This window comes from Ascaphus truei, chromosome 6 (genome assembly GCF_040206685.1).
Source record: "Ascaphus truei isolate aAscTru1 chromosome 6, aAscTru1.hap1, whole genome shotgun sequence".
In the NCBI taxonomy this organism is placed as follows: Eukaryota; Metazoa; Chordata; class Amphibia; order Anura; family Ascaphidae; genus Ascaphus; species Ascaphus truei.
The window spans coordinates 47,441,415-47,468,354 of NC_134488.1; the positions used below are offsets into that span (position 1 = coordinate 47,441,415).

Consider the following 26,940-nt stretch of genomic DNA (forward strand, 5'->3'; position numbering starts at 1 on the left):
TGCGGTGCTGCATGGTGTCTGTGTATGTAAAATTACATGTGTGTATACATGCGGTGCTGCATGGTGTCTGTGTATGTAACATTACATGTGTGTATACGTACGGTGCTGCATGGTGTCTGTGTATGTAACGTTACATGTGTGTATACATGCGGTGCTGCATGGTGTCTGTATATGTAACATTACATGTGTGTATACATGCGGTGCTGCATGGTGTCAGTGTATGTAACATTACATGTGTGTATACGTGCGGTGCTGCATGGTGTCGGTGTATGTAACATTACATGTGTGTATACGTGCGGTGCTGCATGGTGTCTGTGTATGTAACATTACATGTGTGTATACGTGCGGTGCTGCATGGTGTCTGTGTATGTAACATTACATGTGTGTATACGTGCGGTGCTGCATGGTCTCTGTGTATGTAACATTACATGTGTGTATACGTGCGGTGCTGCATGGTGTCTGTGTATGTAACATTACATGTGTGTATACATGCGGTGCTGCATGGTGTCAGTGTATGTAACATTACATGTGTGTATACGTGCGGTGCTGCATGGTGTCTGTGTATGTAACATTACATGTGTGTATACGTGCGGTGCTGCATGGTGTCTGTGTATGTAACATTACATGTGTGTATACGTGCGGTGCTGCATGGTCTCTGTGTATGTATCATTACATGTATGTATACGTGCGGTGCTGCATGGTGTCTGTGTATGTAACATTACATGTGTGTATACGTGCGGTGCTGCATGGTGTCAGTGTATGTAACATTACATGTGTGTATACGTGCGGTGCTGCATGGTGTCTGTGTATGTAAAATTACATGTGTGTATACATGCGGTGCTGCATGGTGTCTGTGTATGTAACATTACATGTGTGTATACGTGCGGTGCTGCATGGTGTCTGTGTATGTAACATTACATGTGTGTATACATGCGGTGCTGCATGGTGTCTGTGTATGTAACATTACATGTGTGTATACGTGCGGTGCTGCATGGTGTCAGTGTATGTAACATTACATACGTGTGTATACGTGCGGTGCTGCATGGTGTCTGTGTATGTAAAATTACATGTGTGTATACATGCGGTGCTGCATGGTGTCTGTGTATGTAACATTACATGTGTGTATACGTACGGTGCTGCATGGTGTCTGTGTATGTAACGTTACATGTGTGTATACATGCGGTGCTGCATGGTGTCTGTATATGTAACATTACATGTGTGTATACATGCGGTGCTGCATGGTGTCAGTGTATGTAACATTACATGTGTGTATACGTGCGGTGCTGCATGGTGTCGGTGTATGTAACATTACATGTGTGTATACGTGCGGTGCTGCATGGTGTCTGTGTATGTAACATTACATGTGTGTATACGTGCGGTGCTGCATGGTCTCTGTGTATGTAACATTACATGTGTGTATACGTGCGGTGCTGCATGGTGTCTGTGTATGTAACATTACATGTGTGTATACATGCGGTGCTGCATGGTGTCAGTGTATGTAACATTACATGTGTGTATACGTGCGGTGCTGCATGGTGTCTGTGTATGTAACATTACATGTGTGTATACGTGCGGTGCTGCATGGTGTCTGTGTATGTAACATTACATGTGTGTATACGTGCGGTGCTGCATGGTCTCTGTGTATGTATCATTACATGTATGTATACGTGCGGTGCTGCATGGTGTCTGTGTATGTAACATTACATGTGTGTATACATGCGGTGCTGCATGGTGTCAGTGTATGTAACATTACATGTGTGTATACGTGCGGTGCTGCATGGTCTCTGTGTATGTATCATTACATGTATGTATACATGCGGTGCTGCATGGTGTCTGTGTATGTATCATTACATGTGTGTATACGTGCGGTGCTGCATGGTGTCAGTGTATGTAACATTACATGTGTGTATACGTGCGGTGCTGCATGGTGTCAGTGTATGTAACATTACATGTGTGTATACGTGCGGTGCTGCATGGTGTCTGTGTATGTAACATTACATGTGTGTATACGTGCGGTGCTGCATGGTCTCTGTATGTATCATTACATGTATGTATACATGCGGTGCTGCATGGTGTCTGTGTATGTAACATTACATGTGTGTATACGTGCGGTGCTGCATGGTCTCTGTGTATGTATCATTACATGTATGTATACATGCGGTGCTGCATGGTGTCTGTGTATGTATCATTACATGTGTGTATACGTGCGGTGCTGCATGGTGTCAGTGTATGTAACATTACATGTGTGTATACGTGCGGTGCTGCATGGTGTCTGTGTATGTAACATTACATGTGTGTATACGTGCGGTGCTGCATGGTGTCTGTGTATGTAACATTACATGTGTGTGTACGTGCGGTGCTGCATGGTGTCAGTGTATGTAACATTACATGTGTGTATACGTGCGGTGCTGCATGGTGTCAGTGTATGTAACATTACATGTGTGTATACGTGCGGTGCTGCATGGTGTCTGTGTATGTAACATTACATGTGTGTATACGTGCGGTGCTGCATGGTCTCTGTGTATGTATCATTACATGTATGTATACATGCGGTGCTGCATGGTGTCTGTGTATGTAACATTACATGTGTGTATACGTGCGGTGCTGCATGGTGTCAGTGTATGTAACATTACATGTGTGTATACGTGCGGTGCTGCATGGTCTCTGTGTATGTATCATTACATGTATGTATACATGCGGTGCTGCATGGTGTCTGTGTATGTATCATTACATGTGTGTATACGTGCGGTGCTGCATGGTGTCAGTGTATGTAACATTACATGTGTGTATACGTGCGGTGCTGCATGGTGTCAGTGTATGTAACATTACATGTGTGTATACGTGCGGTGCTGCATGGTGTCTGTGTATGTAAAATTACATGTGTGTATACATGCGGTGCTGCATGGTGTCTGTGTATGTAACATTACATGTGTGTATACGTGCGGTGCTGCATGGTCTCTGTGTATGTATCATTACATGTATGTATACATGCGGTGCTGCATGGTGTCTGTGTATGTAACATTACATGTGTGTATACGTGCGGTGCTGCATGGTCTCTGTGTATGTAACATTACATGTGTGTGTACGTGCGGTGCTGCATGGTGTCTGTGTATGTAACATTACATGTGTGTATACGTGCGGTGCTGCATGGTGTCTGTGTATGTAACATTACATGTGTGTGTACGTGCGGTGCTGCATGGTGTCTGTGTATGTAACATTACATGTATGTATACATGCGGTGCTGCATGGTGTCTGTGTATGTATCATTACATGTGTGTATACGTGCGGTGCTGCATGGTGTCAGTGTATGTAACATTACATGTGTGTATACGTGCGGTGCTGCATGGTGTCAGTGTATGTAACATTACATGTGTGTATACGTGCGGTGCTGCATGGTGTCAGTGTATGTAACATTACATGTGTGTATACGTGCGGTGCTGCATGGTGTCTGTGTATGTAACATTACATGTGTGTATACGTGCGGTGCTGCATGGTGTCAGTGTATGTAACATTACATGTGTGTATACGTGCAGTGCTGCATGGTGTCAGTGTATGTAACATTACATGTGTGTATACGTGCGGTGCTGCATGGTCTCTGTGTATGTAACATTACATGTGTGTATACGTGCGGTGCTGCATGGTGTCTGTGTATGTAACATTACATGTGTGTGTACGTGCGGTGCTGCATGGTGTCTGTGTATGTAACATTACATGTATGTATACATGCGGTGCTGCATGGTGTCTGTGTATGTATCATTACATGTGTGTATACGTGCGGTGCTGCATGGTGTCTGTGTATGTAACATTACATGTGTGTATACGTGCGGTGCTGCATGGTGTCAGTGTATGTAACATTACATGTGTGTATACGTGCGGTGCTGCATGGTGTCTGTGTATGTAACATTACATGTGTGTATACGTGCGGTGCTGCATGGTGTCTGTGTATGTAACATTACATGTATGTATACGTGCGGTGCTGCATGGTGTCAGTGTATGTAACATTACATGTGTGTATACGTGCGGTGCTGCATGGTGTCTGTGTATGTAACATTACATGTGTGTATACATGCGGTGCTGCATGGTGTCTGTGTATGTAACATTACATGTGTGTATACGTGCGGTGCTGCATGGTGTCAGTGTATGTAACATTACATGTGTGTATACGTGCGGTGCTGCATGGTGTCAGTGTATGTAACATTACATGTGTGTGTACGTGCGGTGCTGCATGGTGTCTGTGTATGTAACATTACATGTGTGTATACATGCGGTGCTGCATGGTGTCAGTGTATGTAACATTACATGTGTGTATACGTGCGGTGCTGCATGGTGTCAGTGTATGTAACATTACATGTGTGTATACATGCGGTGCTGCATGGTGTCAGTGTATGTAACATTACATGTGTGTATACGTGCGGTGCTGCATGGTGTCAGTGTATGTAACATTACATGTGTGTATACGTGCGGTGCTGCATGGTGTCAGTGTATGTAACATTACATGTGTGTGTACGTGCGGTGCTGCATGGTGTCTGTGTATGTAACATTACATGTGTGTATACGTGCGGTGCTGCATGGTGTCTGTGTATGTAACATTACATGTATGTATACATGCGGTGCTGCATGGTGTCAGTGTATGTAACATTACATGTGTGTATACGTGCGGTGCTGCATGGTGTCAGTGTATGTAACATTACATGTGTGTATACGTACGGTGCTGCATGGTGTCTGTGTATGTAACATTACATGTGTGTGTACGTGCGGTGCTGCATGGTGTCTGTGTATGTAACATTACATGTGTGTATACGTGCGGTGCTGCATGGTGTCTGTGTATGTAACATTACATGTGTGTATACGTGCGGTGCTGCATGGTGTCTGTGTATGTAACATTACATGTATGTATACATGCGGTGCTGCATGGTGTCAGTGTATGTAACATTACATGTGTGTGTACGTGCGGTGCTGCATGGTGTCAGTGTATGTAACATTACATGTGTGTATACGTGCGGTGCTGCATGGTGTCAGTGTATGTAACACTACATGTGTGTATACGTGCGGTGCTGCATGGTGTCTGTGTATGTAACATTACATGTGTGTATACATGCGGTGCTGCATGGTGTCAGTGTATGTAACGTTACATGTGTGTATACATGCGGTGCTGCATGGTGTCAGTGTATGTAACATTACATGTGTGTATACGTGCGGTGCTGCATGGTGTCTGTGTATGTAACATTACATGTGTGTATACGTGCGGTGCTGCATGGTGTCTGTGTATGTAACATTACATGTGTGTATACGTGCGGTGCTGCATGGTGTCAGTGTATGTAACATTACATGTGTGTATACGTGCGGTGCTGCATGGTGTCAGTGTATGTAACATTACATGTGTGTATACGTGCGGTGCTGCATGGTGTCAGTGTATGTAACATTACATGTGTGTGTACGTGCGGTGCTGCATGGTGTCAGTGTATGTATCATTACATGTATGTATACATGCGGTGCTGCATGGTGTCTGCGTATGTAACATTACATGTGTGTATACGTGCGGTGCTGCATGGTGTCAGTGTATGTAACATTACATGTATGTATACATGCGGTGCTGCATGGTGTCAGTGTAAGTAACATTACATGTGTGTATACGTGCGGTGCTGCATGGTGTCAGTGTATGTAACATTACATGTGTGTATACGTGCGGTGCTGCATGGTGTCTGTGTATGTAACATTACATGTGTGTATACATGCGGTGCTGCATGGTGTCTGTGTATGTATCATTACATGTATGTATACATGCGGTGCTGCATGGTGTCAGTGTATGTAACATTACATGTGTGTATACGTGCGGTGCTGCATGGTGTCAGTGTATGTAACATTACATGTGTGTGTACGTGCGGTGCTGCATGGTGTCTGCGTATGTAACATTACATGTATGTATACATGCGGTGCTGCATGGTGTCTGTGTATGTAACATTACATGTATGTATACATGCGGTGCTGCATGGTGTCGGTGTATGTAACATTACATGTGTGTATACATGCGGTGCTGCATGGTGTCTGTGTATGTAACATTACATGTGTGTATACGTGCGGTGCTGCATGGTGTCTGTGTATGTAACATTACATGTGTGTATACATGCGGTGCTGCATGGTGTCAGTGTATGTAACATTACATGTGTGTATACGTGCGGTGCTGCATGGTGTCTGTGTATGTAACATTACATGTGTGTATACGTGCGGTGCTGCATGGTGTCAGTGTATGTAACATTACATGTGTGTATACGTGCGGTGCTGCATGGTGTCAGTGTATGTAACATTACATGTGTGTATACGTGCGGTGCTGCATGGTGTCTGTGTATGTAACATTACATGTGTGTATACGTGCGGTGCTGCATGGTGTCTGTGTATGTAACATTACATGTGTGTATACGTGCGGTGCTGCATGGTGTCTGTGCATGTAACATTACATGTGTGTATACGTGCGGTGCTGCATGGTGTCTGTGTATGTAACATTACATGTATGTATACATGCGGTGCTGCATGGTGTCTGTGTATGTAACATTACATGTATGTATACATGCGGTGCTGCATGGTGTCTGTGTATGTAACATTACATGTGTGTATACGTGCGGTGCTGCATGGTGTCTGTGTATGTAACATTACATGTGTGTATACATGCGGTGCTGCATGGTGTCAGTGTATGTAACATTACATGTGTGTATACGTGCGGTGCTGCATGGTGTCTGTGTATGTAACATTACATGTGTGTGTACGTGCGGTGCTGCATGGTGTCTGTGTATGTAACATTACATGTGTGTATACATGCGGTGCTGCATGGTCTCTGTGTATGTATCATTACATGTATGTATACATGCGGTGCTGCATGGTGTCTGTGTATGTAACATTACATGTGTGTATACGTGCGGTGCTGCATGGTGTCAGTGTATGTAACATTACATGTGTGTATACGTGCGGTGCTGCATGGTGTTAGTGTATGTAACATTACATGTGTGTGTACGTGCGGTGCTGCATGGTGTCTGTGTATGTAACATTACATGTATGTATACATGCGGTGCTGCATGGTGTCAGTGTATGTATCATTACATGTGTGTATACATGCGGTGCTGCATGGTGTCAGTGTATGTAACATTACATGTGTGTATACGTGCGGTGCTGCATGGTGTCAGTGTATGTAACATTACATGTGTGTATACATGCGGTGCTGCATGGTGTCAGTGTATGTAACATTACATGTGTGTATACGTGCGGTGCTGCATGGTGTCAGTGTATGTAACATTACATGTGTGTATACGTACGGTGCTGCATGGTGTCAGTGTATGTAACATTACATGTGTGTATACGTGCGGTGCTGCATGGTGTCAGTGTATGTAACATTACATGTGTGTATACATGCGGTGCTGCATGGTGTCAGTGTATGTAACATTACATGTGTGTATACGTGCGGTGCTGCATGGTGTCAGTGTATGTAACATTACATGTGTGTATACGTGCGGTGCTGCATGGTGTCAGTGTATGTAACATTACATACGTGTGTACATGCGGTGCTGCATGGTGTCTGTGTATGTAACATTACATACGTGTGTACATACTGGATTTACATCTGGATGATGACAGTGTATGTAACATTACATGTGTGTATACGTGCGGTGCTGCATGGTGTCAGTGTATGTAACATTACATGTGTGTATACGTGCGGTGCTGCATGGTGTCAGTGTATGTAACATTACATGTGTGTATACGTGCGGTGCTGCATGGTGTCAGTGTATGTAACATTACATACGTGTGTACATGCGGTGCTGCATGGTGTCTGTGTATGTAACATTACATACGTGTGTACATACTGGATTTACATCTGGATGATGACAGTGTATGTAACATTACATACGTGTGTACATACTGGATTTACATGTGTATGATGTCAGTGTGCATGGGAAGAGTTAAAGGGCAGATCTGCATGTGACCCTCTCTCGCCCTCTCGCCCTCTCTCCGCGTGTCCCTCCCACTCAGGTGGGACTGCTAGTCAGTGGGATATGCTGTGTGGAAGGAGCCGGCGCCCTCCCCTCTGAGCACGGGCTGGGCACTGCGGCAGAGAGAGAGACAGCCGGCTGCAGTACTGCAGGGGACAGAGGCTCAGGGAGCAGGTAACACATCATTACCGGAGGGTGCAGGCTGGGGGTGTCACATCTCTACACACACACACACACACAGAGGGGTGCAGGGTGGGGGTGTCACATCTCTACACACACACACACAGAGGGGTGCAGGGTGGGGGTGTCACATCTCTACACACACACACACACACAGAGGGGTGCAGGGTGGGGGGTGTCACATCTCTACACACACACACACAGAGGGGTGCAGGGTGGGCGTGTCACATCTCTACACACACACACACACAGAGGGGTGCAGGGTGGGGGTGTCACATCTCTACACACACACACACACACAGAGGGGTGCAGGGTGGGGGTGTCACATCTCTACACACACACACACAGAGGGGTGCAGGGTGGGGGTGTCACATCTCTACACACACACACACACACAGAGGGGTGCAGGGTGGGGGTGTCACATCTCTACACACACACACACACACAGAGGGGTGCAGGGTGGGGGGTGTCACATCTCTACACACACACACACACACACAGAGGGGTGCAGGGTGGGCGTGTCACATCTCTACACACACACACACACAGAGGGGTGCAGGGTGGGGGTGTCACATCTCTGCACACACACACAGAGGGGTGCAGGGTGGGGTGTCACATCTCTGCACACACACACAGAGGGGTGCAGCGTGGGGGTGTCACATCTCTGCACTCACACACAGAGGGGTGCAGGGTGGGGGTGTCACATCTCTGCACACACACACAGAGGGGTGCAGGGTGGGGGTGTCACATCTCTGCGCACACACAAAGAAACACACAGAGGGGTGCAGGGTGGGGGTGTCACATCTCTGCACTCACACACAGAGGGGTGCAGGCTGGGGGTGTCACATCTCTGCGCACACACAAACAGAGGGGTGCAGGGTGGGGGTGTCACATCTCTGCACTCACACACAGAGGGGTGCAGGTTGGGGGTGTCACATCTCTGCACACATACACACACAGAGGGGTGCAGGGTGGGGGTGTCACATCTCCACACACACACACACACACACACACACACACACACACACACACACACACACACACACAGAGGGGTGCAGGGTGGGGGTGTCACATCTCTGCACTCACACACAGAGGGGTGCAGGTTGGGGGTGTCACATCTCTGCACACATACACACACAGAGGGGTGCAGGGTGGGGGTGTCACATCTCTGCACACACACACACACACACAGAGGGGTGCAGGGTAGGGGTGTCACATCTCTGCACACACACACACACACACACACACAGAGGGGTGTAGGCTGGGTATCACATATCTGCACACACAGAGGGGTGCAGGCTGGTGGTGTCACATCTCTCCACACACACACACACACACACACACACACACACACACACACACACACACACACACACACACACACACACACACACACACACACACACACGTGCAGGGTGGGGTGTCACATCTCTGCACACACACACAGAGGGGTGCAGGGTGGGGGTGTCACATCTCTGCACACACACACACACACACAGAGGGGTGCAGGGTGGGGTGTCACATCTCTGCACACACACACACACAGAGGGGTGCAGGGTGGGGGTGTCACATCTGCACACATACACACAGAGGGGTGCAGGCTGGGGGTGTCACATCTGCACACATACACACAGAGGGGTGCAGGCTGGGGGTGTCACATCTGCACACATACACACAGAGGGGTGCAGGCTGGGGGTGTCACATCTGCACACATACACAGAGGGGTGCCGGCTGGGGGTGTCATATCTGCACACATACACAGAGGGGTGCAGGCTGAGGGTGTCACATCGCCACACACACACTGTCACAAGAGCTGACACTCCCGAACCCCAATACATGGATCAGAGGTAACCAAATGGGCTGAAACCTTTATTGTGAGCCTGGCTACCCCCTCACCGTCACACTTCTTCCCCCAACCCCCAAACTATCAAAACAAGACACGATCAGAAATACTTATACAGGTCTGATTGTCGTTTGTGAATACGATTTAACCCATTCAATCTATATAATATAGTTGCTCTAAAGCAGGGGGGGGGCATACTCCAGTCCCCAAGGGCCACCAACAGGTCAGGTTTTCAGGATATCCCTGCGTCAGCACAGGTGGCTCAATCAGTCCCTGCTTTAGGACTGGTAGCTCAATCAGTCCCTGCTTCAGTACAGGTGGCTCAGTCGATTGCTGAAGCAGGGATATCCTGAAAACCTGACCTGTTGGTGGACCTTGAGGACTGGAAGTGATCTAAAGTCAGAGAAGCGGGAAGACCTGTAAATAAATAACCGACTTCTTTATTAAAGAGAACGTGGGACGGGAAGTTCTTAATAATAAGCAGGGAGATGCATTCCTGGCCTGCAAATAACCTGTAGCCAATTAAACTTTCAGGCAAAGAGCTCCTCACCTTTTTAACTTGGGAGGTCTTTTCACTTTGCTGCAAGAAGAGGACCTACTATGGTTCTTTCCCCTCATACAGAGGTAAAAGGAAGGGTTCACAGTGTAGTGTAGGACCTGCATTTTTGGTTATACCTTGACGTTTGGTATGCAGGCTTCTAACGCTTTGGCCAAAGGGTTAAACTAAATAACCAAGTAATTATTATTATTATTGAAGTATTTGAGCTTTATACTTAATGCTCTATATGTTTTGTCAATTGGATGTAGCATAGGGCACCCGTCTTTTGTTGTATGAAGAGCTTGCAATCCAATTAACAGTTAATAAACACACATACCTGTAGCGGGGTACCCCCTGACTACTATTCTGCCCCATGGGCTGGTAATAAACCCTTGTATTCACAGGCTTGCCAGTAGTTGGTATGGGGTTTTCCCACTCACCTTTGGTACTGCACTTGAGTGACAGCGGTGGGTGGTACATCCTGTTGTAGCTGGGACAATGGGGTGCCGCCTTCTGACTGTACTTAAGGGCAGGACCGCCCTAAAGTTAGTGGTTGTTCCTTCCCCTCTGAGGAAGGTAGGTCACACGACTGGGAGCCTGAGATTGGGGCCTTCCCATGTGCTCTTCCCTCCGGGGGAGAGTGAGTGTGGACCATACCGCTACCTATACTAGGGAGGTGGGGAAGAGCTAGGACGGCTGCGGGTGCCCTTGGCCTGTAGTGGCGGTCCAGGGACCACCATGCAGTGAATACTGACTGACTGTATCCGGCAGAAGACTGCTGAGTACCTGTTACGGGAGTCACAGAGTGCTTGTAATGGACTAAGATCGTGTACAGCGTATTGAGATGGAGCTTTGCTAGCCTGGGGTACAACCTACTCTTGGTAGACTGCTAATCTATGTGCTGTGAGGGACCACAAGGAACGGATTCCTGACGGAATCACGGTCACGGTGTGGTCTGTGAAGGAACTGCACCCAAAATGGAGGTTCACTTGCCCAGGAATCCGCCAAGTGAGTTACATGAGCTAAAATGGCATCTCTCGCCAAAGCTGGAGAGCGCACGTGCTGTATGCAAAAGAACTGTACGCCTTGCTGCAAAGTTCTGCATGGGTTTGGCGCGAAAGCCCATAGCCAGAGTCACGCCCCGTCTTCGTCACTGAGTGTCCCTCCTCTAATCTCCACCAGAGGGAGGGGACAGGGTGACAGCCAATGCCTGAATACTTTGGAGAATAAGGGAGGTACTGGATGTAGCGGACAGCACCCTCAGTTCTTCAGAGCCTGGCGAGTGAAAGGAGTGAGCTACCCTTTGCTTTTGTGCCCTTGTGTGCAGCAAATACTGAGTATGTCCAGCGACATGGAGTTCACCCACTACCACCTACCGGGAGGACTCCTGGTGATAGCCGTGGAAGGGAAGAAGTACCTGCGATGCCTCTGTCCCAAGTGCGACTTTCCAGGTGGCGACCTGGTCTGAGGAGCCCAGTGTGGCCGCTGCGGAGCACCGTTCCTGAGGCCCACGCTAATGAGGCCTATGGAGTTCACCAAGAGACGTGACCGACCCCAATACTTGGGTGGTCGAGCCTGTTGCCGATATGTAAAAATCTGTCTCAACCATGGAGGCTTCGGAGGGCCCGTGTGCCCGAGATGAGGCCCAAGGGGATTCGAGTATCCTGACGACAACCACAGAGCAAGCTGAGACAGTTCGAGACCCAGTCCTTGCAGAGGAACCAGAGACGGTCGGTGAACCACAGCCAGCCCATGAGATGTCGGGTAAGGTGACCGCCTGGAGTGATGAGGCACCATTGTTCTCAGAGGCGCATGAGCCGGGACCGGCCTTGCTGATTGGCACTTTGAACTCGGAAATGATCCGGTGTCTTTCCCTTGCGGATGTGTCCCTACCCTTTTCCTGCACTAGTAGCCGTCGGTCTTCGTCGGTATTCTGGCCATTGACCGCTATGCCGACCGAGACAGAATATGGACTGAACTGTGCCAACGACTCTGTACGAGAGCGGAGCCCTTTAACGATGACTGCGACCGTGAGACCTGAGAGGCGGATGAGCCTATCCGTAGTGGAGGTGACCAGAGGTATAGTCAGCGATTCTCCGGTACCGATGGAGGTGCTTTCCGGTGCCGACGTCCACGTGGCGGAAGTCAATAAAGACCAAGACTCCACCTCTATGCTTCCGGTGAAGGATCTGAACCAGAACCTGGATACTGTGTCCCTTGCCGGAGATGATGTCCTGCTGACAGCGACTGCTGGGGCGGATGAGGATACTCCGATTCCCGCTCCGGTGAGTACTGCTATGCCTTCTGTTGCTCCGATGGCATTCATTCGTTCCATGAGTGAACGCTGGGCTAGCCTGAAAGTGGATAGAGGGTTGTGCACGCACTCAGACACACAGGTGATAGTGGGGTACTTAGCTGCCGGTGCGCTGGTTCTGGGGAGCTCCTGACGTCCCAAAATAGTCCAATAGAGAAGAAGCAGGCACACGGTCTTAATCAGCAACGAATAGGTTTAATGTGCCAAGAAATCCTTCCCACGTTTCGGCAGTACAATACTGCCTTTCTCAAGGTGTAGGCCTAAACCTTGAGAAAGGCAGTATTGTACTGCCGAAACGTTGGATAGATTTCTTGGCACATTAAACCTATTCGTTGCTGATTAAGACCGTGTGCCTGCTTCTTCTCTACTAGCCTGAAAGTGGCCCAGAAGAAAGAAGTCCACCTCCGGTGTGTCAGGATGTGCCTACCCCTGCTTCCCTGGCCCAGTACCTCGACTATTTGCACAGTTCCACACCAAGGCCAAAACCTATTGCTGTTCAACAAATATTGTATTGTGGATAATAGTGAATAAAGGCGCTAACAACTTAAAATATAAGTGTCCTTAAGTGCAAGTTAATAGTGCAATATACAATATACAATGTGTGCTCAAAATAATGTATCCCTGCTCAAACCCTCTGGTGGAACCTGTTTCCCGGGTCCCAAGTAGAATGATATATTTCAGACAGTCCAGGAGGAGCATATATGGGAAAAAAGGAAACAAAAACAGTGCAAATTTAAGTGCAGACGTTGAGATTAAGTAATTAGGCTGAATGATGAAATCTTGGCTCTATTGGTCTATCTACTCACAAGATGTTAGTGGTATATGCGCAATTGGCAGATAGGGGGAATCCCACAATATACAGCATCCACTTGGGGTGGCAGCCATATCTGCCAATTGCGCATATACCACTAACATCTTGTGAGTAGATAGACCAATAGAGCCAAGATTTCATCATTCAGCCTAATTACTTAATCTCAACGTCTGCACTTAAATTTGCACTGTTTTTGTTTCCTTTTTTCCCATATATGCTCCTCCTGGACTGTCTGAAATAGTTCAACAAATATTGAGCATAACTTTAGTGTCGGGTCCTGGGGATGTAACTGTCCAGGACTTGGATACGATCAAGGCCCCGTTGCCCTCGACCAGTATGGCTGGTTTTCGGGTCTCTTACCACTCTTCTGACCAGGTAACCCTTTCTACCCGATTGTCTCAGGGTGGGTTACCGCCTGGGGAAGCTGATAGAGCCGTGAGAGAACGTTACTCGAAAAAGAGGAGTCTGCGGGCCTCTAAGACTCGTATTCCCTCTTCAGACTGGAAGGACTGGTCTTGCGGGAATACGATGTTGACCGATGATAGTAATATTGCCGATGATGTAGATGTATGCAGTGTAAATAGTGGATTTAGTCATTATGCTATGTCTGTCACATCTGATATTTCTACTTCCACCGACACTACCTCACAGACAGGGTTTGCTTTAGTAAAGTCCGCTAGTTCCTTACCATGGTGGCATTATGGGTTTCAGGGATATGTACCCTTTATGGACCGCACAAGGCTCTTACTCTAAACCAAAACTATAATGCATGACTGGTGGGCAGAAGGAGTGTTTAGTCCTGACAAGGCTGCACAAGAAATTAGGAGAATAGAAGCAGACATTATAGCAAGTCATATACAGCCTACGGGTAATGTTGCTGTAAATGATGTACCTCCAGTTCAAGAACCATTGTACTGGGTATTGCCAGGTAAAGCTGAAGATCGTCCGGCTTACTAAAATTAGCCGTGCGGAGCGGCATATATTACAGAAGTTCCGGAGCTCTCATGGGTTCGAGTATCCATATGTCCCTGAGCCATTGATGCGGGAAATTGACGCCAATCGGGAACAGTGGTTAGTGGAAGCTGTAAAAGCATACGTGCTCGTGCACAACAGAAGTACCTTTCACAACATACATGAGAAGATAGCGTATCTATTGCAAGTTTGGAAGGTAGGGCGATCAGTGTATATGGATAGGGTGGAGTACATCTCAGAAATCCTAAGAGGGTGTTCTCCATCACAGTCACTGACGAGTCAGGAGCGTTGGTGTGAGAGCCTGATCCTGAGCACTATTACTGATGAGAAGGTTCTCCATGTTGGAGGAACCTATAATTTAGGACCCCACCGAGGTCGTTGGGAATCCCCCAGAGGGAGATTGTAGCGGGGTACCCCATGGTTACTATTCTACCCAATGGGCTGGCAGTAAACCCTGGTACTATCAGGTTGGCAGTAGTTGGTATGGAGTTTTCCCCTTGACCTTTTGGTAGTGCACTTGAGTGACAGCAGAGGGTGGCACATCCTGTTGTAGTTGGGACAACGAGGTGCCCGCCTTCTTTCTATACTTAAGGGCAGGACCGCCCAAAAGTTAGGAGTTGTTCCTTTTCCTCTGAGGAAGGTCACACAACTGGGAGCCTGAGATTGGGGGCCTTCCCATGTGCTCTTCCCTCTGGGGAGAGTGAGTGTGGACCATACCTCTGCCTCCGCTAGGGAGATGGGGAAGAGCTAGGATGGCTGCAGGTGCCCTTGGCCTGTAGTGACGGTCCAGGGACCATCTTCAGTGAAAGCTGAGCTAGCTGACTGTATCCGGCAGAAGAGTGCTGAGTAACTGTTACTGCAGAAGTGTAGTAATAAACCCATTCCTGTTTGCAATATACCTCCTGCCCGGTGCGTGACCTTACTGGGGGGAGAGGTAATAGTTCTACTGGGGAAGATCACCTTCAGTTTCTAGAGTCCACGGCAGATGGAGGCATTGCACTTCTAATGAGATATGTGGGATATGAACCCCAGAAGCCTGTTCCTGTGTCCCCACTACCATCGGCGGACGACTCAGCCCTCCTGTTGCCAGCGGGCATATGCACCACACACCCTGTAATGGCCCCTTAGGTGGGGGAAACACCGTTACATACCCAACAATCTCTGAGAAACCCCAAACATTACCACATAATATATATACGTATATACAGTAAGTGTCAAAAGGAGTGCTAGTGGGCGTGGCTAAATGTATACAACAAAAAACAAACAAAGAAGCCCAAAGCTACTTCCAATGTGACAAAAATACACAGAGCAATACCTATATGTTCTCTTGTAAAAAAGGTCATTTAGTTTAACCATTTGGCCAAAGCGTCTTAAGCCTGTTGCCACTTTCAATTCATGACCGTAGCAGGTCCTAACACTCCCTGGGTTAAAATTCTTATTAACCTGTATAATTACAGGAAGAATGATCACATTGGGTCTGTCGTAACCTGGCAAAATGAAACTGACCTGCCAACTTGGAAAGTGGGGAGGGGTGTGCTTAAACCTTGGGGGGGAGGGGCCACCCCTCCCAAAAGCAGCTGAAAACAGCTGCACACAGTTAATAAACACACAGATACCCAACAATCTCTGACAAACCCCTACCATTACCACATAATATATATGTATATAAGTGTCAAAAGGAGTGCTAGTGGGCATGGCCAAATGTATACAACAAAAAACAGACAAAGATGCCCAAAGCTACTTCCAATGTGACAAAAATACACAGTGCAATACCTATATATCTCTTGAAAAAGTGTATGTGTATTTTTGTCACATTGGAAGTAGCTTTGGGCTTCTGTGTTTGTTTTGTTGAATCCAATTAACAGTACCTGAAGCACAGAGAAATACGTTTGCCACTGGAGAACCCACTTCAGGTGCCAGCACCCTCCATGTAACTCTAGTAACTCTAGTAATGATGCCCGCCTGCCCTGCTATTCCTGCTGTATATGAATTGTACAAGAGAAGTTATTTCCTGCTTTATATTCTCATTTTACCCCCAGGTGCCAATACAAGAGAAGCAAAATGAATTACCTACTGTCATTTACAGCTATTCTGGTTGGTATGTATCAACACAGGGAATAATGTCAGTGTCACACACACACACACACACACACACACACACACACACACACACACACACACACACACACACACACACACACACACACACACACACACACACGGAATAATGTCAGTGTCACAAACACACACAGGGAATAATGTCAGTGTCACACACACACACACACAGGGCTCCATCAGTCTGTCAATGTCACACACACGCGCACACATACATGGCTCCGTAACGAGAGGGGCTCCCTTAGGCCTCGGCCATGTTACTTGCTTGCTGACGCGCGCTCCCGCTCATCACTGAGCCCCTACAGCCGCAATTAGAGTGGCTTTAGTAGGGGCTCACCTACGCTTCTAGGTCTTAGGGAAATTTAAAATTTTCCCGCTTGCCGGCACGCAGGGCCGGTCACGTGAGCGGTTCGCCCCCTGACGGCGCACAGGGAAAGCACCTGCAAGGCCAGGGAAAGCACCCGCTTTCCCTGAGCCTCAGCGCGCCTCAGCACGCCAGCGGGAAGCTTGGCCGAGGCCTTAGGCTGCGGCCCCGCTGCTGCTGAGCGCGCTCATGCTTGAGAGCGGTGACGTCACCAACTCTCCAAGCATGAGCGCAGGATGTCCTGCATAATTTGGGTGGAGCGAACCGCACACTCACGCTCGGCGCGATCAGAGTGATAACTTTGAATGCCCTTGTCCAGGGTGAGGGTGCGTGCACGTGTGCTTGCTGCTTAGCGAGACAACCAAATTTATTTTGGCTGCTCGCTGATGCGTCACGTGAGCGGTTCGCCCAATGAGGGCGAACCAGCTTGGTGATGTCAAGGCCGCGTCTCCTGACACGACCCCCCCCCCCCCCCCCATGCGCGCGCAACTAGCTGGCCAGAAATTGCCGGCCGAGCAGAGTGCATGACGTCCCGGTGTTCGAGCGCCAGCGCGCTTGCTCCCTGGCTGGCCTTAGCCCGTCAGTGTCACACACACACACACGAGAGAGGGTCTCCCTCAGTCTGTCAGTCTGTGTGTCACATACACACACACACACACACACAGGAGAGAGGGTCTCCCTCAGTCTGTCAGTCTGTGTGTCACACACACACACACACACACACACACAGGAGAGAGGGTCTCCCTCAGTCTGTCAGTGTCACACACACACACACACACACACGAGAGAGGGTCTCCCTCAGTCTGTCAGTCCGTGTGTCTCACACACACACACACACACACACACACACACACACACACACAAGAGGGGCTCCCTCAGTCTCCCCCACACACACACACACACACACACACACGGGGCTCCCTCAGTCTGTCAGTCTCCCCCCCCACACACACACAGGAGAGGGGCTCCCACTCTGCGAGTTCACACACACACACACGAGAGTGGCTCCCTCAGTCTGTCAGTGTAACACACACACACAGGAGGGGCTCCCTCAGTCTGTGAGTGTCACACAAACACACACAGGAGAGGGGCTCTCTGTCTGTCAGTGTCACACACACACACACGAGCCGCTCCCTCAGTGCCACACTCTCTTTACACTTGGTTAGTGCTGCAGGAAGCCTCTGGTCAGAAAATTACCAGTTGGACAGCCTGCCTGAGTGGTCCCGGTCCGAAGCTGCGGCTGGACTGTCGGTACCAGAACATCACCGACAACAAGCTGCGCTACGAGTTCAAGGTGAAGCGTGAGCGGGAGCCGCAGGTCATCCTCAGCACCATGAACGTCAACCTCTTCAGCGAGAAGTACCATAACCGGGCCAGCACCCTGATTGGCCGTGGGCTGGTCCAGCTGCACCTGGAACGTTTCAATGCCTCGGACGTGGGGCAGTACACCTGCGCTCTGTCCATCCCGGGCGACCTGACCATTAATCAGACCGCCACTATCAACGTCCACAAAGGTGAGGGAACTGAAGCCATGTGGGGAGGGGACTGGAAAGTGCCTGGGGGTGATGGGAAGCTCCTCCCTCCGCGCCCTTCCCCCCCCCCCATCTTTTCACATTTCATTGTTATTTTGCTTCCCTACTTTTAAAGCTGCTTTTAACTTGTTTATTAATGACCTTGAGGTTGGCATCGAGAGCAACGTCTCCATCTTTGCTGATGACACTAAATTGTGTAAGGTACAGTAGTAGAATCAGAGCAGGATGTAATTTCTCTCCTGAAGGACTTGGAGAGACTGGAAACTTGGGCAGGTAAATGGCAGATGAGGTTTAATACAGATAAATGTAAGGTTATGCATTTGGGATGCAAGAATAAAAAGGCGAATTACAAATTAAATGGGGATAAATTGGGGGAATCCTTGATGGAGAAGGATTTAGGAGTGCTTGTAGACAGCAGGCTTAGCAATAGTGCCCAAAGTCATGCAGTAGCTGCAAAGGCAAACAATATCTTATCTTGCATTAAACGGACAATGGATGGAAGGGAAGTAAACATAATTATGCCTCTTTATAATGCAGTAGTAAGACCACACCTTGAATATGGAGTACAATTTGGGGCACTACGCCTCAGAAAAGACATTATGGAACTAGAGAGAGAGCAGAGAAGAGCCACCAAATTAATAAAGGGGATGGATAATCTGATTTATGAGGAGAGGATAGCTAATTTAGATTTATTTATTTTGTAAATGGAGAAGGTATCAAAACTAGGTCATGTTTGCATAATGGGGGATTTTAATTATCCAGACATAGTCTGGGGCAATGAGATTAGCGTTACAACAAAAGGAAACAGGTTTTTTGGGGTGCTTAAAGACAATTACATGACACAAATTATTGAGGCAGTGCAGAGAAGAGCCACCAATTAATAAAGGGGATGGACAATCTACCTTATGAGGAGAGTCTAGCTAAATTAGATTTATTTACATTAGAAAAGAGGCCACTAAGAGGGGATATGATAACTATATTCAAATATATTCGGGGACAGCACAAGGAGCTTTCAAAAGAACTATTCATCCCAAGGGCAGTACAAAGGACTCGGGGGCATCCCTTAAAGTTGAAGGAAAGGAGATTTCACCAGCAACAAAGGAAAGGTTTCTTTACAGTAAGGGCAGTTACAGTGTGGAATTCATTACCCATAGAGACTGTACAGGGATATACCAAATAAGTATACATGGGAAGAATGTTGATCCAGGGAGTAATCTGATTGCCATTATTGGAGTCAGGAAGGAAATAATTTTTCCCCTTATTAGATGTCAATGGATGATATGAGACTGGGGTTTTTCTTTGTCGTCCTCTGGATCAATATACTGCAAGTACAGGCAATCCTCGGTTATCCAACGGGATCCGTGCTGGAATTTGCGTTGGATAGTGAAACCGTTGTAAAGCGAGTCCCATGTTACTCAGTGGCGGTGAGCGTTGGATAACGCATTCAGGCGTCGGATAACGGCCCATAGGGTTGCATTGTAAAGCGTTGGATATGCCATTCGTTGTAAAGTGAAACGTTGGATATAGCGAGGACTACCTGTACGGATATAGGATAAAGTATCTGTCGTCTACATTTAGCACAGGTTAAACTTGATGGACGGATGTCTTTTTTCAACCTCGTCTACTATGTAACTATGTCACTTCCAGGTCTTTTCAGTCTATAGTAGGTGACATTATAGTGCCATTAATCCTGTATTGTCAGCCTTGGTTTCCTGTGACCCATGTGCATATTTGTGCCCCTTTGGCATTAACTTGTAGTTACAATTCCGAGTCTAATCCACCTAAATCAGGAGTTGTTCTGTTTATCCCTCGTGGGTGTCAACCCAGCTACAGGTCTTCGTGTCATCTGCAAAAACTCATACTTTCCCCATCAAACCCTGTGTAATGTCCCGAATACGAGGTATTAAAGAGCCCCGGTCCCAGTACAGATCCCCGAGGCACTCCACTGGTTACCTTACCCTACTCTGAATGTTCTCCCTTTACCACAACTCTGTTGCTGATCCTTAAACCAATGTCTTCTCTATGCTACCACCTTAGGCTGGTTCTATAGTGCTCGCGATTCCTCCACTGTGCGCGCGCGTCAATCATAGTTGGCTGTGTTTGGCATCCGTTTGTATAGATGGGACGCTCGTGCGCACACGACCGTAAGCGGTGGCGCGGCAGACAGGAGAAAATATAATGAAAATTATATTTTCGCACTGCTGCCGAGCCGCAGGCCAATCAGAGCGTGCCCAATCAGAGCAGTGTGTCTGTGTGTACACAGGGAAGCTTGGATATGTGTGTGTGTGTGTGTGTGTACACAGAGCAGTGTGTCTGTATGTACACGGGGAAGCTTGGATATGTGTGTGTACACAGAGCAGTGTGTCTGTGTACACAGGGAAGCTTGGATATGTGTGTGTATACAAAGAGCAGTGTGTCTGTGTACACGGGGAAGCTTGGATATGTGTGTGTGTGTGTGTGTGTATACACAGAGCAGTGTGTCTGTATACACGGGGAAGCTTGGATATGTGTGTGTATACAAAGAGCAGTGTGTCTGTGTACACAGGGTAGCTTGGATATGTGTGTGTATACAAAGAGCAGTGTGTCTGTGTACACAGGGTAGCTTGGATATGTGTGTGTATACAAAAAGCAGTGTGTCTGTGTACACGGGGAAGCTTGGATATGTGTGTGTGTGTATACACAGAGCAGTGTGTCTGTATACACAGGAAGCTTGGATATGTGTGTGTATACAAAGAGCAGTGTGTCTGTGTACACAGGGTAGCTTGGATATGTGTGTGTATACAAAAAGCAGTGTGTCTGTGTACACGGGGAAGCTTGGATATGTGTGTGTGTGTATACACAGAGCAGTGTGTCTGTATACACAGGAAGCTTGGATATGTGTGTGCCAAAACACCTTCTAGACCTAGAATTGTAAATCCAGATTATTCCAGAGAGGAAAAGATTAACCTATATCAAACTCTGCTAACCCCCACCCTGAAGGTGCTATATATACTGTATGCAACATGCTGTGGGGTGCCCCTCGTGAGGAATTCTTTATACACGTGTATAGATAGATCCACCTGTAAGGAATACCAACAATAACCCCAACTGATCACAAAGGGTTAATTCCAGTGTGGAAACACTTCCAAGGACATTGTGGGTTTTTTCTATATAACAACACAGCAATTTTCATATGAAATTGGAAATTCACAATACCCAACATGGAAATCTGTGATGAATAAAGCTCATATTCAGGATTAGGACTGAACCTGCGGAACACGGGCAGGATCAGAAAGAACCCGATTCTGTTCTTTATAAACCCTTTCCTCTCTGGGATTACAACTCGAGGTCTAGAAGGTATTCTGGCCAGTACTATATAGGCAAAAAATTGCAGTAAGGTTCAGGTGCCTCATATATGTATTTTATTATGTTTATTGTAATCATGTAATGCATTGTTCTTTTTTTTATTCAAATGTTCTGGTTTTGAAGATCTTGGCCTCAATATAATTGTATATCCCGGTCACAGACATCAGATAATGCGCCAGAGATTTGTATTTTTCTCATACTCTGCACAAGGGGGATTGGGACGCTCTCTTATCTCCGGCTGCAAAACTGAAAGTCTTTGATTGATTGATTGTATAATAATTAATAATAATACCCCACTGCTTAATGCTTTAGGTATATGCCACAGGGAATCACTGTTTAAGTGGCACTATACATTAGCGCCCCTATCAATTCTGTATCACAGAGTGTGTCGCTGTGTACACAGGGAAGCGTGTGTGTGTGTGTGTGTGTGTGTGTGTGTGTGTGTGTGTACACACACACACACACACACACACACACATGCTTTGATATCCTAGCCTAATGTACATACAAAGGTCAGTGAGGATGTTTGTGTGCATATATGAATGTGTGCATACAGTACTGTATATCTCTGGGTGTGTGCACAGGGCAGGCTCTGACTGTTGCATGCTTTGGGTCTCTCACACAGATAAGCTGCTGAGATGCGGAGGAGCCAGCACCCTCACCATGAGCACCTCCTGGCCTCTCATCATGCTCCTATCACTGCCTCTGCTCCAGTTCGGGGGCTTCCTGTGAGGGGGGCGACCCAGCCAGCCCTGCCACAGACCCGATGGGACCTGGCCCTGTATCCCTGCATGTCTTCTACACTCTCCCCTGACAGGTTTTCATTCCTTTTACTGGACCAACATGCAAGACCTTAATACACCTTGCCGTAGATAAACTCCAGGCACCTTCATCATCTCTTCTTCACACGTTGCTTTGCATTGGTCAAAGTGTAACAGTACAGGATGGTACCGAGTACCACTAGTTTTATATATATATATATATACTAACATGTTCATTGACTCTTTTATTCAATAACCCAGGAGTGGCCAACTCCAGTCCTCAAGAGCCACCAACAGGTCAGGTTTTCAGGATATCCCTGCTTCAGCACAGGGGGCTCAATCAGACTGAGCCACCTGCGCTGAAGCAGGGATATCCTGAAAACCTGACCTGTTGGTGGCCCTTGAGGACTGGAGTTGGCCACCCAGCAATAAATCACCTGTATTTCTCTTCCCTGTTCATACAGGGTAAAACATTTTGACCCTTGTGTACAAAAAGCCTTTTCCTCCTTATTTCAGAGGATTTTAAACGTACCGCTAATATTATCATTGATATATAAAGCTGCGACGTATCCTGCAGTGCGGCTGTGGAGATAATGACATGCAAACTATTGCCTAGTTTGCACATGCTGATATGAAAAGGTGTCTCCCCCCCGCCTGACCCAAAGGGCTTGCAGTCTAATCGCTGCACTTCTTAATTGCAAATGTCATCGCGGTTTATTAGGCAAGCTCGTGACCTGCAAGACTCGCTAACATTTACGTTGATCCAATGAAAGGAATCAAACCTGCAAAATACCCAGCGTTCGCCAACACTGCCGCGGCTAGCAGAACACTGCTGCAAAGCCCCATCGCTTTATGGCAGGGGTTCTCAACTCCAGTCCTCAAGGGCCACCAACAGGTCAGGGTTTACAGATATCCCTGCTTCAGCACAGGTGGCTCAATGAGACCCTGCTTAAGCACGGGTGGCTCAATCAGTCCCAGCTTCAGCACAGGTGGCTCAATCAGTGGCTCAGTCTTCAACTGAGCCACTGATTGAGCCACCTGTGCTGAAGCTGCGATAGCCTTAAAACCTGCCCTGTTAGGGGGGGGGGGGTTCTTGAGAGCCCCTGCCTTACGGTGAGCATTGTAAGGCAGGCCTTAAAATGTGCAAGCCTGCCAAGACTGAGAAAAGGAGGTCTTCTAAATCGCCGGGAGAGAACAGCATGGCCGCCTGCCACCTCCCAACTTCCGGCTCAGCCTTTGGAGAATTGCATCAATAACCCAAAGCCTTCCCACGGCGGCCAAAACCGCGAGTAATCGGGCGGCTACGCCACTTTATTGGACAGAACCAGCTAATCTTAAAAAAATAAAATGTTTCACAAAGCAAGTCTCAGCGTTTGGATAAGGGAATCTCGTGTGGAGCGCTTCGCGACGCCTAAAGGCATCCATCTTTAAAATGCAGGAAACCTTGTCTTTAGGAGTTCCGACGCGCTCCCCGCGGGATTCATGGAGGATGGCGGGGGGGGGGGGGCACCGCGTGCGCATCTTAAGGGCGGCTGGTTTTTTAAACATGGTATTGCTTTAATGAAAAAGCCCGTTTCTGGACCAAAAGGACGTTTTCTGTACGCCGCGCGGAGCAGCCAAAGGAATTAAAAGAAAATACCACAAGGACAATGGTACAGAACAGGATGGGAACGGCAGCTTCAGCCCTGGGGCCAGGTGGTCCTGCCATGAAAGGGTTCATTCCTTTAACAACCGTTATAGTCTTATGTTTACATGCCGAGCGCTGCACTACCCTGGTGACGCGGTCACTGCTTCTCCGTTTGACGTGGGCGCTGGACTCTCCTGCAGCGGTCCAGCCTGGCACCCCAGGGGTGGCTGCACGTGGGTGACAATGAGGGCAGGGCTGGTGGAGGGGTGTGGCACAGCACTACGATGAGCTTATAGATGTTAGTGACGTGGCCGGAGACTGTTACAGACGATAAACCTTTACATATTTATGTGTGAAAAGACTGATAAGCGTGTGTGACAAATAAATGTCTTGTTCATCTCCAGAACGACTGTGGTATATTTGCAGGTATATACCATGTAGCTGGGTGTACAGCGCGCGCGCGCACACACACACACACACACACACACACACACACACACACACACACACACACGCGCTCCAAGTCTGAAATAATGCCCCACGGATTGCCCCAAAGACACACACAGGCGGTAATCAAGAGGTAACGTGAATACACACTACGTGTGTGTACAAGCCTCTTCTGTTGCGATGAAGATAACGTGTGCATGATCTTGTATATACAGGCAAATTGTTCACTAAATGGGGGTTCACTAAATGGCTGCAGAGGAGTGTTGACTCAGTATCTGTGACTTTGTAAATGGTTGCTATAGAAACAAAACATGCTGGTTACATTATAATACATTAAAAATGTCAGCATTGTTTAAAAAAAATTTTTAATAATGCTACCAGTATTTTCTCCTGGTACAGAACTGATTTAGTAAAAGACACACACGTAGGATATTGCTGGGTCTGCAGCTTTAAAGTGATGATGCGATTTTACATTCACTCAATGTGGACACGATTCTGTCTGCAACGTTCATAAACGTTACAGGATTAATCAACTGATAATAAAGCTTTCCATTAAGAGATGAGAAAACACATTTCTCCGTCAGTAAGTCAACCAAGATTTATACCTAATTTCATCATCAATATTGAGAGGTTCTTGTTTCCTTAAAAAATAGTTCCCATGAGCTCCCGCACGGCTGTATATATTTGACAGTATACAGTGCGTTCATAATACTACATGAACTATCCATGTTACCGGCAGGCGAGCACACCTTCTCCCCCAACAAGTCTCGCATTTCCTTCTTGGATGAACCCCACCTGTTTATTCCTAATATTTCTGCATTCCCCCTCTGCAGAGGGGACAGGGAGAGGGGTGTCTCCCCATGTCATCCACCAGGTGGCAGCAAAACGCCAGGCCAAGAGTGGGCAGCTTATTAAAAACGGGCCAAGTCTAATAAGTATTTTACAGTGATCTTTACGCCTACGTTCCCAAGGTAAATAAACGGTGAGCACATAATCTTATCACTAATTGACCTTGTATGGTCAGTTACATGGCTGGCTTAGCTTTGTTCTTTTGTTTACATGGTACTTCTGGTGACATGATTAATCATAAAGACTGGCGCAGGTAGCTGGTGAGATTGGATGCCGTGTTCCCGACAAGAAACGCGTCTCAGAAGCGAGAAATAAGACCTGTACTTTAAGGGCGAATTAATCTTCCTAAAGAAGATACTGATACAGAAGGGCAGTTAAAATGTGGAATTCATTACCCATGGAGACTGTGACGGCAGATACAATAGATTTGTTAAAAAAAAAGGTTGGATATCTTTTTAGAAAGGAAAGATATACCAAATAAGTAAACATGGGAGGGATGTTGATCCAGGGAGTAATCTTATTGCCAATTCTTGGAGTCAGGAAGGAATTTATTTTCCCCTTATGAGATATCATTGGATGATATTTCTCTGGGTTTTTTTTGTTTGTTTCCTCTGGTTCAATAAGAAAGTACAGTATAGATATAGGATAAAGTATCTGTTGTCTAAATTTAGCATAGGTTGAACTTGATGGACATACGTCTTTTTTCAACCTCATCTACTATGTAACTAAGTGACTATGTAACTATGTCACTATGTAACTATAAGGTATTTCCCTAAAAAATTGAGCTTCAGGTTGAACCTTTAACCATTTGGGAGTCCCATCACATACCCACCTGTCAGCACCTGGGACAGCAGGGGTGCCATGACGTAGGAGATGGACATAGCATCATACTAAGGTTACACAATGTCATACACATGGACAGAGCATCATACTACGGTTACACAATGTCATACACATGGACATAGCATCATACTAAGGTTACACGATGTCATACACATGGACAGAGCATCATACTACGGTTACATGATGTAATACACATGGACATTTATTTATTCATAAAATGTTTTAACAGGAAGTAATACATTCAGAGTTACCTCTCGTTTTCAAGTACTGTATGTCCTGGGTATAGAGTTAAGACAAATAATACATGGTTACAAATACAGTTACATATGTGAACAGGAAATACATTATATACAAGACATAGCATGCACAGTAAAAGAAAATATATATTATAGGCATATGTAAGTTACAGACCAGATTAAAATG

The 26,940-nt window shown here is 47.2% G+C and overlaps 1 protein-coding gene across 1 annotated transcript; it reads left to right on the forward strand.

Moving 5' to 3' along the window:
• Positions 1-8,025: 8,025 nt before the first annotated feature.
• THY1 (Thy-1 cell surface antigen) lies at positions 8,026-23,038 on the forward strand. The gene is made up of 4 exons (XM_075603157.1): positions 8,026-8,150; positions 16,674-16,732; positions 18,280-18,627; positions 22,616-23,038. Exons 2-4 carry the CDS (start codon positions 16,696-16,698, stop codon positions 22,720-22,722), a joined length of 492 nt encoding a protein of 163 aa, XP_075459272.1. The 5' UTR covers positions 8,026-8,150; positions 16,674-16,695; the 3' UTR covers positions 22,723-23,038.
• The last annotated feature ends 3,902 nt before the right edge of the window (positions 23,039-26,940 follow it).